At 33.9% G+C, this 15,812-nt stretch overlaps 2 protein-coding genes across 2 annotated transcripts in view; one reads left to right on the top strand and one right to left on the bottom strand.

The window, feature by feature from the left end:
* Positions 1-5,006, top strand: part of LOC113807673 (acid sphingomyelinase-like phosphodiesterase 3b) — a 12,047-nt gene extending 7,041 nt beyond the window's left edge. Inside the window, exons 6-7 of the mRNA XM_027358987.2 lie at positions 304-484; positions 944-5,006. Of these exons, the coding sequence (XP_027214788.2) occupies positions 304-484; positions 944-1,704 (942 nt within the window). The 3' untranslated portion in view covers positions 1,705-5,006. The remainder of the gene's footprint in view (positions 1-303; positions 485-943) is intronic.
* Positions 5,007-6,075: 1,069 nt separating this feature from the next.
* Positions 6,076-15,332, bottom strand: LOC113807674 (folylpolyglutamate synthase, mitochondrial). The gene is made up of 11 exons (XM_027358988.2): positions 15,069-15,332; positions 14,002-14,173; positions 12,872-13,065; positions 12,471-12,607; positions 11,858-12,041; positions 11,061-11,205; positions 9,943-10,076; positions 9,562-9,677; positions 9,257-9,402; positions 7,592-7,929; positions 6,076-7,429 (listed from the first exon to the last, which is right to left on the bottom strand). The coding sequence occupies exons 1-11, from the start codon at positions 15,201-15,203 to the stop codon at positions 7,265-7,267; spliced, it is 1,866 nt and encodes a 621-aa protein (XP_027214789.2). The 5' UTR covers positions 15,204-15,332; the 3' UTR covers positions 6,076-7,264.
* Positions 15,333-15,812: the final 480 nt, after the last annotated feature.

The following is a 15,812-nucleotide window of genomic DNA, read 5'->3' as shown; positions in this document are numbered from 1 at the left end:
GTATATTATTAAAAAAAAAAAAAAGTCACTGGAAGGTACTTTTGAAATGTCAGTTTAGTTTGCTATTTATAGTCTTTTTTTTATATATTTCTGCCTTTTTAAAATTTACTCTTGACTATTTTATTTAGTGTATTTATTTTTGTATTTGATCTTTTGCTGCATTGTTTTGATCTATTTGCCCATATCATTCACATTTATTTGCCTGTAATACACTCAATATGTATGTTTAATTAGCAATATATTTTTTTTACACTTCTTAAGATATGAAGCAAATGTTATTACAAAAAATGTTTTGATTTGCAGGTGATCATAGCTGCTCATGCTCCTCCTGGCTATTTTGAAAGGTTTGCTGTGATACCCTTCTTCAATGCCACTTACAACTCTGACTACATCAACCTCCTAAACAAGCATGGTAAAGTTATCATGGCACAGATCTATGGTCATGAACATACTGACAGCTTCAGGATATTTGCCTCAGATAGTGGTGAGTATATATGGAAGTGTTTGGAATTAATAGGCTTTGTTTTGGACTTATTGATATGGTTCATCAAATACAGGATGTGATTATCTGTATACCATCTAAGCCTGATTGTAAAATGATATGAAAAGTTATAAGAATAATGTGTGTTAGAAATGTATGAGTGTGTAAGAGAGAGTGGATTCATATCTCGTACATGCAATGCCGTCATAGTGTGCGAGGTAGGTAGGTAGGTAGTTGAATGTGCTTGTATGCTTTAGGTACTCTGTAAATAATATTTACCCTTGTTAAGAACAAACAAATTGTAAGATAGGAAAAAGGAAGGGAAAAGTTGGAGTAGAGGATATGATACAATAGGAAAAGGTCAAAATGAGGAGGAACAAGAGAAAGAAAGGAACAGCTTATGCTGTTATGTTTGGACCAGAGGAAAATTTTAAAAAGTAATGAAGTTTTCTCCCTTTTCAGGTGAGCTCCAGAGTGTAGCATTCCTTGCCCCATCAGTGACACCTTGGTACCCTAAACCAGTCCCTGGAGGTACAGCAATTAACCCCTCCCTCCGTCTCTACACACATGATACTTCAGATATCCTGGACTACACTCAGTACCACTTGAACTTGGGTGATTTAAATGATATTCCAAAGGAAGAGGATGGTAGTACAGTTGCCTCAAAGATGCCAGAATGGTCAGTTTTCTATCATGCTAGGGCTTCTTATGGGCTAGAGAAGTTGGATGTAACAAACATGGCTGGCCTGTACAAAGAGCTTTCCACCAATGATAGCCTGTTTCAGCAGTATTATCTGAGAAATTCTGCAGGTTACAACAATGGTGTCTGTGACATTGATTGCAAACGTAACCACTTATGTGCAATAGGCCACATAAAAATTGAAGATTTAAACAGTTGTATGGGCTTCAATGATACCACTCCCGGTCCTGACACATATGAATCTACGACGTCACTTTACCCAGAGCCAGTCCAAAGTTTCATCCTTGAAGATGGATCGCCAGTCAGTGCAGACAACTTTGACGATAATTCAGATGGCACCTCACATCTGGTGATCATTATGGTGGCCCTTGGCATGACTCTCATGGTTGTCCTTGCAGTTACTCTGGCAGCCATGTTGGTGATCATAACCCTGCAGAGGAAGAGTGTTTTAAGGAGAGAAGGATCCGTTCCAGTATCTGAGCTCAGCTGGGGACTGCGGCAACAAGGGTACAAGCCATTTTAGAACTATTTTGCAGAATTTTAGAAATGGATTTATACTTGTGATAGATAATGTGATAAAATAGACAACTAAAGGTTGGTTCATGCAATTTAGTATACTTTTTATTGAAGAGAGGGTTTTATGTTATTTTTACTTAAATTTCAGTTTTGTTACAAGACAACCAAAAGTAAAGTTGGTCAAAAGCTACTGAATTACCTCCCATGATTATTAAAACACTGTAATTCAAGTGGAAGCTGCATGCGTTCTTGTAAGAGGGGTAAATGTGAAAGATCTGGAATAAGGCTGTTTAATACGATTTCAACATCTCAAGTTCTTTCTTTAACAAGGATATTAACATTATTTATTATCATCTAACAAATTAACATTTTGATGGCATTTTGATGCCAAAGTTAGGTTGTAAACCAGGCTGTAGATTTATTATTGATATCAGGGTAAGAGAGCCTCTTATCATTTTTTTGAGCCTTTGCATTTCTAGAACTCGGTTGCTCATTTATAGTAATGAGCGAGGTGTTTTTTTTTTTTTATTAGACTTGCATTATAGTCATTTGTTACTGCAAGGAAAACTGTTACAGCTGCAAACTAACCAGATCAGCTCAGTCAACCATTATTTTTGTAGTAATTTATTATATTTTTCATATAAATTGTGTATTCCTTTTTTATTAGATTTTTTCCCATGGTATTGCTCAGTCTTGAAAGAGACTTAAAGAGTATCAATTTACAAGATTATAGATGTAAAGAAAATGCAGAACATTTTGAAAGGAGCTCCAAGGTTTGTGTAAAATGTTCTGGAAATATGAGGAAAAAGTTTAAGAGTGAAGTCAGAAATATTAGTCACTAAATTATGCTCAGTATGATAGGAAACATTCAGATATGTTGAAAAATGGCAAAATCATTCTTTGGGAACTGTTTATGTAATGTTATATAGTTTTTCCACCTGTTAACCCAGTGCCGCTGGTTAAGAGTTTGGCAAGTGGACATGATAACGGGATTGTTGGTGCGCATTGGTAGTTTCCCCTGTTTGCGCCCGGCACATTTGGTAGTTTGCGAGCAACATTAGGCACCTAAAAGCTTTTATTTTGCTATAATTTATAATGATATTACAAATCTTAAGGTTTGCCTTCATTTTAGGTGCTATTGCCTAAAAGCTTTACTATATATATGAAGCCGCTACCATCGGAGAAAAACAAACTCCACCCAATGAGCTAATCGCACAGGGATGGTCATGATACGATACCATCTGTTTTTCAGTCAACAACAGCCATGGCATGTATGTACATGCCACTTGGTGGCAAGTGGTTAAAAAAAGTGAGATGAACCAAAAAAAATTAATCCCTAAAGGAAGCAAAGATTGTAGATATACATATTCACAGGATGGGGATTCTTTTTTTTTTCATCCTCTAAGGATCAGTGTAAAACATTGCAATAGCAGCAAAGGAAATTATTCCTAGATTCTCATTTGATATGAACTTATTCAATAAAATATTATTATACAATAATAAATGTATTCGGTGTTCAGTACTAAGGGAAAAGCAGTGGTGCTTAAAAGTTTCTTATGAAATTTCTTGATCAGTTGAGTGCACTTCTGAGTGTTCTCTTTCTTCACTGTGCTAGTCAGTACCATATTCGTAATCTCAATGTATAGGTGTTATTCTCATCACAGAAGACCATTATAACATAAACCTTTAGTTATGGAATCACCATAGGTTTCAGGTGAAGGTGTTTAATGATACCTTAGGGAGTCATGTTGTCATTGAAAAATATGAAAAAAGGTTTGTTATGCATATTATTACAGCTGCACTACTGACTCGTGGATCATTGGAGAGTATTTTGACGGATGCTAGGATTTTTCAGGGTGCTAGCTAAGTAATGTGTTTGTGAATTTCAGTATGGCAACGACAGATAATGCTTTTATGTGGTGTATGAGTACATTACATGAATACAGGTTTTAGATCACCCCAATCAAAGCACTATAAAAGGAAAAAACTCCTCTGTCCCATCACGATCAATGTTAGATTTTTAGTTATGTTGAGCATTGATGTGCAAAACACTTTCATGGGCTACTGTGCAAATAGAACAGTTATTTTTGGCTTCTTTTGGCTTAAAAGTACAGCACCAGTGACCTACCACCCTTATTCATAAATGTTTCAGTGTATGACGCATTTCAAGGATGTATTGAAGCAGAACATGTGATTTATTTCTTCAGTATCATTTATTTTTTAACATTAACTGTTATTGCTTTATGTAATAGTTTGTTTATCTATTGTTATTTATTTATTGTATTAGAGAAGACTAACTGCAAAGTGAGCAAGGAGGTTTAAATAAATGAAGAAAGTCAAAGTAGAATTTTTAAAATAATGAGTAAATTTCATTGATTTTATGAACAGTATGCCATTCTAATGAAGATTTTTATGGGAAACTAACTGTGAGAAATGCAAATTCAGGGTTGTGAAGTCTTGAGGAGTTCATTAAGTGAGGGTCAAGTATACTGTCATGGCTTTTGCATTTATCCTCCTGATTTTATTACCAAACAAAATTTCATAGTGTAGCCTACTTTTTGTGAGTAAATTAGCTGCTTGCAAAACTCCAATATTATATCAAATTTGTTAATATTTGCGTGCAATGATACATTTCACATGCTTCATGTGGCTGCAGAAAGGATCAGCTATTTTAATCCTTTGCTTAGCCAATATTGGAAGTCACTTTCTGCCTGCGAGAGGGATCTCTTATGCTTCTTCTAAAGGACAATGCACAGCAAATGGTACAGACTAATACAATCAAGATGAATATTCGACAGGGCATGTGCAATGCTGTTGACAGTATGGTGTGACAGGTTGGAAAGGTGGACTCCTCTTAGTGATACATAAATTTCCAAATTTTCAGGGTTGCCTATTTTTATGGCATATTCTTTCTTGATAAGTAGGAAAGCCAGGTGAAGAGGGAGGGAACTTTCATAGAGTTGATGACTTGTTAGTGAGCATTTCTAGAAACCTAGATTTTATATGATTTTATATTGTGAGAAATAAATAGGTGGGGGGGAGGGATAGATTTTATTTTTATCACAGTATTATTATTGCTGAGTTTTCCTCTTACTGAAAAGATTCAGAAATTATATAAAATGATTAGAGAGTTTAATTTACATTTCTGTACTCAATCATTTTAAAAGAAACACAGGAAATTTATATTTGTCTGCATTAAATTAGTCTTGTACATCCATGTTGCAAAGATATGTAATTCTTCTTATGCAAATGCAAAAGGGGTTTATTATGCAATATATGTATTTTTCCAGAAGTAAAAAGCAAATCCTGTTCTTCTTAATCATTTACCTTGAACTTGAAACCAAAAATACTGAAAAGGCAAAAAAAAAAAAGGTTGTATATTTTCCATCATTGTCATGAAAATACATTTATTTTTGTAATATACACACATGCACATACCCACCCACCTACAAAAATCCCTCCCACCCACCCCATACACATACATATATACCTATACACATACAGATACACCAGTATTCATTTCCATATATTTTTCTAATATATATTTAAACATCCCTAGTTTTGGAGTGCAAAGTCATTCAAACACAAAAGGAAATATTTTGATATACTTATTCTTCAGAGAACTCGTACAAAGTGAAAAAGGAAAAGAAAATCACCGGAAGAAAGTCTCTCCTAACTGCATTAAAACCACAACTGTATCACATTTAAACAAGCATTAAAACCCATCCCAAAAGTAGAAGTCCCCAACTGGTAGATTACTCTGGTTACCTAGCTTACCTAAAAATATACATATGATAACAGTTGACAAAAACCCAACAAAAAATTTAATATATCAACATCAATCATATTTTGTTCAAAAGTCCAGAGGTACTAACTGTTTTGACAATCTTTATGATTCCAATGAACATAATGGACTATCAGATTTTCTGCCGTTATTATGATATGATTTTTCATTTTTTTATGTAATATATATATATATATATATATATATATATATATATATATATATATATATATATATATATATATATATGTATATAATTTTTCCCCCATGTTTTTTAAGTTTTCCCAGCAATGGCTGACCTGGGTTTGAAGCCTGCAATTTGTCAATTTGGAAATATGCAGCCAATAAACAGTAAAAATTACACATACTATACTTGCCAAAGTTTTAAGATGTTACCAAAAAAGAATAAAAGAAAAGAAAACTGAAGCTCTCATAAAAGAGCATAACCATTTTTTCATTTTCTTAAAAAAACAGAATGACTGCACCTGTGGGCCATCAATTGGAAAGCCCAACTAGAACCTCTTTTGGTTTTCTCTAAACACATCTGGTTTTCTTAACCACTAAAAGACTAAGTTATGGCACTAAAACAACATGGCACAGCAAATTCTACTTGTATTAAAAATAAATTTATCCGTTTACATTATCATTCACAAAAAAGCACCTTAGTAATACACAAGAGAAAACCTTTAAATGATGAATATTCAAAAATGAAAAGATAGAATTTTCATATATTCAAAATAGTAATTTCATTCAATATTTAAGAGGAACTAATTCTCTATTGGGGTATTGCACAGCAGTCAAACTTTAGAGGTAGAAATTATGTAGAATGTAATTTTGTATATTTCTTGAAACAACGAAATGTGAAAAAAGAATTTCCCTTAATTGTACATCATCACTTCAATAATGTGAATATATGTGTACATGTCTGCATTTGTAAGCCAGAGGCAGTCTGTGTTTTAACATAAAAAAATGTCATACAATTCCATACAACTCTCACAATCATGACAAAAGTGCCCTGAAATACAGTGACATCACAACAACATTCATTCTTTAACTGTTCACACTCGCAGTGAATGCATATATCCATTGTCTACAGTTTTGTTTTATTTATTAATTTGTTTATTAATCTATATACTTAATCATTTGTATGCAAATTGTGCCACTTACAAGTCAATTACTAGGCTTACCCTTACTATCTACCCCTTGAATTTTCAGGCTAGATAGATATTATTTCTATTACTATTATTATAGTTATCACCAGTATTACAATAATCATAATGTTATTATTAAAACCAATATTCATACAAACAATAATGCTGACAGAAATAATTTTTTTCCCTAAAACTTAGAGGAATGGCTTAAACAAGTGAGATTAAGCCTAGTAGTTGACATTTTGGTTACTTAGCACTTGTCGAGCCATCAATGTGTAAAAAAAATGGACAGTCAATATTCTCACCATAAACCGATTATCATCATAATATGCTTTACACAAAATTTATAATACAGAAGAAAACTATATAATTCAAAAGTAGAGAAAAAAATTAGGGGTTAACAGAAGAATGGAAAATCAGGAAAAATATACAACAAGCACTGAGGTACGAGCTATGTGTGAGCAATGTGTGGGTTGTGTGTATACTTTCCAGCTTCTATGTTAAAATTGTGCAAAATTTATTCCCAAAACTCCCAAGAACAACTTCCCATAGTGAACAAAGACAATTTAAGTGGCTTCAAAAATGTCATTCCATAAATGCAATAAAGTTTAGGCCTTATGATATCTAGTGCATCAAGGTGCCCCAGGTGACGATACTTCAGCATAGGTGCTACGGACCAAATCACTCAGCGAGGGAGGTTTGGTTGGAGAGTGTCGGGTGTGTGTGGCACATGACAGCCCAGGATCGAGGATACTGAGTGCTCCACCTACTAGATGCAGGGACCCAGTCACCAGAATCTGTAGGAATAAGAACATAATCCTGTGAAAAAGAGGAAAAGGAAGAAGAAAACAAAGAAGAGGAGGAAGGAAATATCTGATGCTACTTCTCATCTGCAGTTGAAAGGAAGGAAAAGAAGGTAAAACAAAAAAATATATAAAAGGAAAAAAATGATTACAAACCTGGACCTGAGAGGCCTCCTCCAGTTTTCTAGGTGGTGGAAAAGCTGGAGGTTGAAGAAGGTCCCCCTGCAGCATTGCTTCACGGCCACATGACAGCCACTTCAGTGCATCATGAATGCATGGAAATATTATGCTAGGCACATCCATAGCAGGAAGGTTGCTCAAACTCTCAGTGAAGTCACTGGAAACCTGTTCTTGAAGCAATGGGGCTTCCCTGTCTTCAACACAAGTATTTCCTTCAGCGGCCTTGCGGTTCCTCCTTAATCTGATCCATGAGCTCCTTTGCTTCTCACAGCGTAGGTGCATCTGATCCTGAGACACAGTATAGTTCGTCTGATCTAAAGTTTGGAAGAAGGAAATATAAGATTTATTAGAATAAATACACAAATAAAATTGTAAATAAAAAAATTAAAGAAGAGAACTTAATAACTTTAGAAACTACTGAGGATCTATGTATCTTTTACTTCTTAATTCATTTACTTTCCTGTATATCTTACACAAACTATATAAAAGTGGAATGAGAGTCACAGGGAAATATCAAAACTTGATTAACTTCCTAAACTCAACACAAGTTTAAGGTCACAGCACGACACTACAGTGGTCATTATAAGTTCCTGACAGCAATGGGTTAATGGTTACCTATATAGGTATAGGAAGAAAACAGATTTGGTATGATTTACTCAAAAGGGACATTTTTCTCAAATGCTGGAGGTTTAAAATAATTTCAAATTGACAAGTAAAATACAAAAGGTAAACAAATAATCTTAAAATATATAGCATTTCACTTTGAACAAACTTGGGAATCCACAATCACTGAAGCTTCATTTAATAAATAACTAGTATTGGACAGCATGAGGGTAAAAAAATAAAACGAACTCACGCATAACCAAAAGATCAAGTTGTCTTTTAATGGCTGACAATCCTCGTATAAACATGACTGGAAATCAGTATGTAATGTAAATCTTACCAAAATAAGGAAAGCAAATGAGAAATGTTTATATCAAATTATATCAGTAATTAATAAACACCCAGTTATAAATCACTGAAGTTATTTTTTCTTTATTTATTGATTGCTTGTTTATTTTGTCAAGCATGGGTTACTGATACTAACTTGCATTTTATTCCTTAAATATAGTCCCTAAACTTGATAACAACTTCAACTACAAAAGGAATGACCTAAAAGCATACTGTCGAAAATTAAGCAAAAAGAGGGCTGTGCTTAAATACATGTAATGTAATATACAAATTGTATGTATAAACACAGTTCTCAGTATCAACATCATATCATAAAACAAAAGCATTCAAATTTTGTTTAAAAATCTCGACAACTATTTACACTATGGATATCACTGCTGTATGATATAAAGTACCATTTTCTTTTACAATACCTTTTGGCAACATTTGGTTCAACCAAAGCTCACTGATACCTATTGAAACTTATCCGGTGAAAGTGGAAGTAATGGCCTTTATCAATATTTTTCATTATGGAGGACCATACAAGGAGCTATTTCTTTTTCTTTTCTTTTTTTGTTTTCAGTATGCTTGCTTTTTCTACCTACTAAAGTGTCACTTTTACTCCAGTTTTCAACCTCAAAAGAACAGATGCAGCCAACTTCAGAGGTTACAAAAACAGGACATCAGGATATGCCATGTCAAACATCTCACCTGATGATGCACTCATGGATGTTGTGACAAGATTGGTTGTAAACACAGCCAGATCAAAATCACACTCAGAAAGGCACTTCAACAAAGTCTCATGGTTGCGGTCACCAGTGGAATTAAACATAAGGACCCGGTACACAGTAGCATCACTGGAAAGAGAGAGAGTAGTGTTTTAAAATCTATAACAGAGAAAAAGGCACAAAACAGACACAGGGCATCATTTCATAATAATCAAAATCTTTCCTTTACAATGCTTTACAATTCATATCTCTAAAAAAATCACAACATGAAAGTGTGATGCGGCTTACTCATGGGCGGTAGTGTGCAGTGGTGCAGTTTTTGAAAACCAGTCTACACATGCCTGCATACTGGACTCTGTGTGAGCTCCATCAATGAAAAACTTTAGCGAACCCAATGGCAACACCTAAACAAAGGAGAAGAAAAGTAGATGTGTGGATCTAAAGGAAATGACTTTGTAAAGACTAGTTTTATATTCAGTATTATGATTATCTTTGGTTAAAAGAGCACATGGAATAAGGAAGAGGAGAAGGACATCTAGGGTACAGATATTTCAAAAATATTATTTTCTTTAATAGACAAATTGAAAGAGTTTAAGCTAAAGTTCAAAAAAGAAAAAAAGAAAATGAAAATCAAATTAGAAAGAAAGAAGGGGAAGAAGCCATATCTACCTGTGAACGCCCTGGCCACACCACCGACCTCAACCCACACACCTCTTCATCGGCTAGTGTATAAGGTGATGCCATACTGCACCCGCAGTTTTCAACCTTTACAGAAGTCGTAGTGTCAATAACTGGACTACAACCTGATGACAATATTTTGAAATGAGAGAACAAAGGAAGGGGAGAGGAGTAAATTGGGATAGAAGTGAAGCCAATGTGAAGGGAAAATTTGGATAGAGAAAATACATCTTAAAAGAAAGGAAAAATTGGGAAGTTGGGATTGAGAAAATAGGTATCAAAATAGAGGACACATGTTATTTCTGAAATATATATTGAAAAATTCATAAGGAAAAAAAAAGAAAAGAAGAAAAAAATATCTATATATATGTATATATGTACATATATATATATATATATATATATATATATATATATATATATATATATATATATATATATATATATATATATATATATATATATATATATATATGTATATATATATATATATATATATATATATATATGTATATATATATATATATATATATAAATATATATATATATATATGTATATATATATATGTATATATATATATATATAAATATATATGTGTATGTATATATATATATATATATATATATATATATATATATATATATATATATATATATATATATATATATATATATATATGCACATGTGTGTGTATGTGTGTGTGCTTGTGCGTGTGTGTGTACAACAAAGATGACATACAAAAGAGATGAGATTATGAGAATGCTTCAATAAAATATTACTTCACCAAAAGAGATGAATACATTCCCACTGCACTATACAATTTCTTTAATACATTCAAAATCAAGGAAGAAATACTGTTCGGAGACCTACCCTATTACAATTTTTAAAAAATACTACTAGAAGAAAGTCTAACCTTTTCTCATTCCAGTAGGATCTTGCTTTAACAGACTAACTAGAAAAACATATAAATTCAAAGAGAACAGAGCTTACAGTATCTACAAAAAAAAAAAAATAGAAATAAAATATACAACATAAATGAATAAAATATTCATTAACACTAATAACCAACATCTCTACTAACACATTCTAAGCACACCTCGTATCTTACCTTTCACCTGAGAGTCAATCCAATATTGGGAGAGTTGGAGTGCCAGGGATGCGTTACGGTACTGTACATTCCCAGCGAGACCCAGCTGCAAGGGGCGTGATCCCCATCCATAACTCTCTAAAGGTGGCACAATGTACAACTTTGTCTGGAAGTAATGTAATAGCAGAGGAATGGTTATTTCTAAAAAAAACAAGTAAATAAATAATCAATAACTTGAATCACACAAGGTTTAACAACATATGAATGGATCAACTGCATGTACATTAATCTATAACACTGTTTCTGGCTTGCCGTATCTTATTTTATACCAATACCAAGCACACTTTTTTTTTTTAGTACACATATTTTTCATTGGGTAACTGTGCTTGAAAAAATACCTTACAGGCTTTGCAAATTCTTTCTGCTAACAAGTCTCATTGACCATTTACCACTTAAAAAATATTTGTATGCAAATTGATCAATAAAAAGTTATAAGTAAAATGGAACGAATTTCACCTATTTTCTTTTGGAAAAAAATAAGTGTATTCTTTAACTTAAACCTTTTGTGAAATTGAGAACTGTTCAACATATCCATGATTGGAAATGCAGACAAATGAAGTTGAAAGCATAAGACCCCTCCCTGTACAATAGACAGTAATGAGAACAAATGCCGGCCAAAAATATCAGCATGTCCCTTTAAAGGGTTTTGATCCTCCTATGTTAGTGCATACACTACGGTTCCCCAGAAGCTTCATTTATGTTTTTTTTTTTTTTTTTGTAATTCCTACTCAACCAAATATAAAAGATTCCTCACTCACCTCCTTCTCCTTTGCCCTCTCTGACAGCACTGTCATAGCCATGCCAGGCTGCTCTTCCACTGTGAAGGTTGGCACTCCAGGCTTCATGATGCCTGACTTGTGCCAAGCAATGGACTCAACTGTAGTTCCCAAGATTGAGGTGTGGTCCAGCTCAAGTGAGGTTATGCCACATACAACAGGCTTCCTGGAGGTTGGATGATTCGTGAATGAAAGAAAAGACAACCTCTTAAGATATAAATGAAGCTCCTTGAGGATAATATAAGCATCTGAATATCAGACTATGGATGCATGAATGAATAAAGAAGGAAGGAAGAAAGGGGGAAACCAAGAGGTATGATACAAGGGACAAGATAAGGGAGAAAATGGGAAAGGAAAAGCAAAAGAATTAAATAAGACTACAAATGAGACATGAATATGATAATTAAAAAAAAAATCAAGAGGAATATAAAATAGACATTAATATCATTATAGTAAGCAATATAAAGAGCCACATTGAAAAAATCAAGATATATACCACCAAAAGTGTCAGTGCAGGTCAAGATACAGCTAAGAAAGAATGAAAGAATAGAAAGACATAAAGAATAATAATGAAGAAAACAACAATAAAACTTACCTGACAACATTGGTACAGTCATATTCACCTCCAATTCCAACTTCCAACACTGCCACATCCACCTCCTCTTGTAGGAAAACTTTAAGAGCAAGTACTGTCAAAAACTTGAAGTAGGCAGGCATGTCCTTTTCGTCTTCCTAAAGATTAAAATGATATGATTACAAAAGATTTCACCTTCAGCATATCAAATAATACATAATGATATAACTAAACTCTATCTCTCCTAATAATGTTCCCACTCATTTATCTACTCTGTCCTTCATCTTTCTCCTTCTTGACATCTCCATTCCCATTTCTTTCTCTCCCTCCCACAACCAACCCTTCCACCAGCCAAAAAAAAACAAAACAACAACAACAACAGACTTTCCAAATAGAAGCCTCTGCTCTTCAAATTTTCATACCTTCTGACTTGCCAGGGTATTATACACATCCCAGAAGTAATGAGCAAAGTCCTCCTTGTTGATGGGTTGCCCATTTATCCTGATTCTCTCGCGAACAGCCACCAAGTGAGGAGAGGAGTAGAAGCCTGTTCGATACCCATGTTCTCGCAGAATGCTCTCAATAAAGGCACAGGTTGATCCTTTGCCTTTGGTTCCTGCATTTGTGAGAATTTATGATATAATTTGTATGTTAATGTCTTTACCTTTTTTAAAAATTTACTGTTGAGGACTGATTAGATCTTTTGGGTGCAAATATCTTCATTTCCTATTTTTCAATATTTTCATGGCCCTCACACAAATCTGGTAAACTTTAACCAGCTGCAAGAGGCATCTGTTTTGCTAAATGCTAATTCCTACTGACATACTAAAGAAAATTTTAAAATGCCACAGATGGCTTAAATACCTATATATTTTGTGTGAATAACTATACTGTATGCATAAACCCAATGCCGCCCATAAAACATAATACATACTTTATATTTTCTTTTGTGTAATGTCTCTACACATAGATGGCTCTACACGTGCTCAGTCAAGAAAGAGTCAATTAGTAGACCTTATGGCCTCATTTGTTTTAAACTTTCTTGATTTTTTTTCTGTTTATACTAATACTATCTCTATCTATTTTATTATTTCTATTAAGGACATTATAATCACCATAATGTCATTAACATTACTAATAGTAATATAAGACAAAAGAGAATATTTCCTAAAAAATCAAGGGAAAGGATAAACAGGTGACTCTTTTGTAACTAATTACTTACGGAGCCTTCTATGTTTAACGACAATAACCTCTCACAATGGGCATGACATGTCTTATGCATACCTTCCCCAACAGCATTGGGTTAATAATAAACACTTGATGACATAATAATAATAATAATGATGATAATAATAACAATACAAATAATTACCATAACAATGATAATAATAATAATACCAATAACAATAACAATAATAATGATAGTAATAATAATAATAATGATAATAATAATAATCATTATCATTATCATTAAATAATATTAAATAAAAAAAGAAGAAAAAATAATAATAATAACAACAATAATATCAACAATGACTAGAAAGAATATTACCGGCAACATGGATGACAGATAGTTTATCCAGTTCATCCCTGCTTACGCCAACCTTCTTCAAAAAACGTTCAGTTGTGGGTATATTGACAAGGCCTGAACGTGAGCCCTGCTCCCGAGCCACCTGAAGCACCGAGGCATTTGTCTGCAGGGAATTTAGGGCTTGCACTGCTTCCTGAAAGTTGGTGGAACCAAGTGAGAAAGGGAATTAAAGAACAAACTTTCTAATCACTGGATTGATACATTTAATACAGATAAAATTCAAAAAGCCTTCAAAACAATCTGCAGTTAAAAAAGGAAGAGTTAATTGCAACAAATACAATCATACAAAGATTCTTTACGTATGAATGTTTGTGTGTTTCTGTGACATTAGACTGACAACTCTGACGGCATTTCTAAACTGTCACGCTCATTTCAGGCCAAGGAGTACAACATTCAATAGGATCTTTGATTATTGAGACATTGTATCTACTAATGATTATAAATAAGAGTACAGAAGCAATCAAATCAACACAGGCTGTAATAGATCATCACATATAGTAAGACTGCATTTTTGGTGAAGGTACATGGCAATTACTTTAAAAATTGTTGTGCAAAAGGTTTGTTTGTTCATATAGATATGCAAAACTAACTATGAAGAAAGTTTTGTTGAAATCAATATACTGAATACTCTTATGCAATTATTTTAAATCATGATATATTATCTTAGTTGCTTCTGATAAGGTGACCATCATTTTTTCCTTGGTCAAATCACGTATTTCTTTTCAAGTCCAACCAAAAACAATTCTTTGTAAACTGCGACAGGAACAACTTACACGTCACATTATACGTGTTAACTGTTATATAATATAACGAGACTGCAACAGCATCTGTAAATTTTCTGAGAAAACAATTTACGTAACATTCTTAATTAAATACACAAAAATTCTACACAAACAAGCCTCATCACTTTTCATTCAAGCATTACACTTCCTGGGCCCATCCATGGTACTGATTACGTAACTAACATAAAATCCTACCCAAATCCATCCCAATTTCACCCCAAAACACCACTGTCAACACCATAATACCTCATACTGGTGGTCTACTCCCGCCTGGTACTCCCTCTTGGGCTTCCACATCACGTACGGCTGCGAGAATAGGCGACCTGCAGCTGCCCTCAGCCCCCTCCACTGACAGTAACTCAGGTGCGCGAGACGAACCATGGCAGCATCCCTGACCACGTGGGTTCGGCGGTGACCTTGGAATCTTGAATCAGCTGGTCCTCGAGCACGTCGCGCCGCACTCTCGCCAACCCCTGCAAGCAGACGCCCTTTTCGAGTCGTTGTATTTCTTCTTTCTCTTGAGGGAATTTAGTTGTCTAGAACATGGTTATGTTCTTCTTTTCTTTCTATTTAATTCTGCAGATATCTTGAATGGTTGTGCGTTTCATGTTCGTTTGTTTTTAACTGCGGAGGAATCGTTGCAGTTGGTAGTCCGCTAGAATCCTCCATCAGGATACCCACATGTGAAAGTTTCTTCTTTTTTTGTTTTGTTGTTTGTCGTACGAGGATAGATCTTGCCAACTGTTCCGGATCAGACCGGAAATTGTCTCTGGAATTACCTTTGCTTTATTAATAGTCATGATACCGTAGGGTATTGCAATAGAAGCCGCCATACGAGATAATAAGTGTTAAAATTTCATGCAGTTTTTGGATGATGGATGAAAAACGGGCATGTAAATTTGATGTAATTTGCATGCCTCTGACTCTTTACTCATTACTTCTAACGTTGTCAGTGCCTACGGATTGGCTCTATCACGAAAAATGATCATC

The sequence above is a fragment of the Penaeus vannamei genome, chromosome 1 (genome assembly GCF_042767895.1).
Source record: "Penaeus vannamei isolate JL-2024 chromosome 1, ASM4276789v1, whole genome shotgun sequence".
Classification (NCBI taxonomy): Eukaryota; Metazoa; Arthropoda; class Malacostraca; order Decapoda; family Penaeidae; genus Penaeus; species Penaeus vannamei.
Note: the sequence above shows the minus strand (reverse complement) of the source record. Positions and strands in the feature narration are given on the sequence as shown.

Coding starts and splice junctions, on each gene's coding strand:
- LOC113807674 (XM_027358988.2), bottom strand. CDS start 15,203: ATGGTTCGTCTCGCGCACCTGAGTTACTGTCAGTGGAGGGGGCTGAGG. Junction 14,174..15,068: donor GAGTAGACCACCAGTATGAG/GTATTATGGTGT, acceptor ACCAACTTTCAG/GAAGCAGTGCAAGCCCTAAA. Junction 9,403..9,561: donor CTGCACACTACCGCCCATGA/GTAAGCCGCATC, acceptor CTCTCTTTCCAG/TGATGCTACTGTGTACCGGG.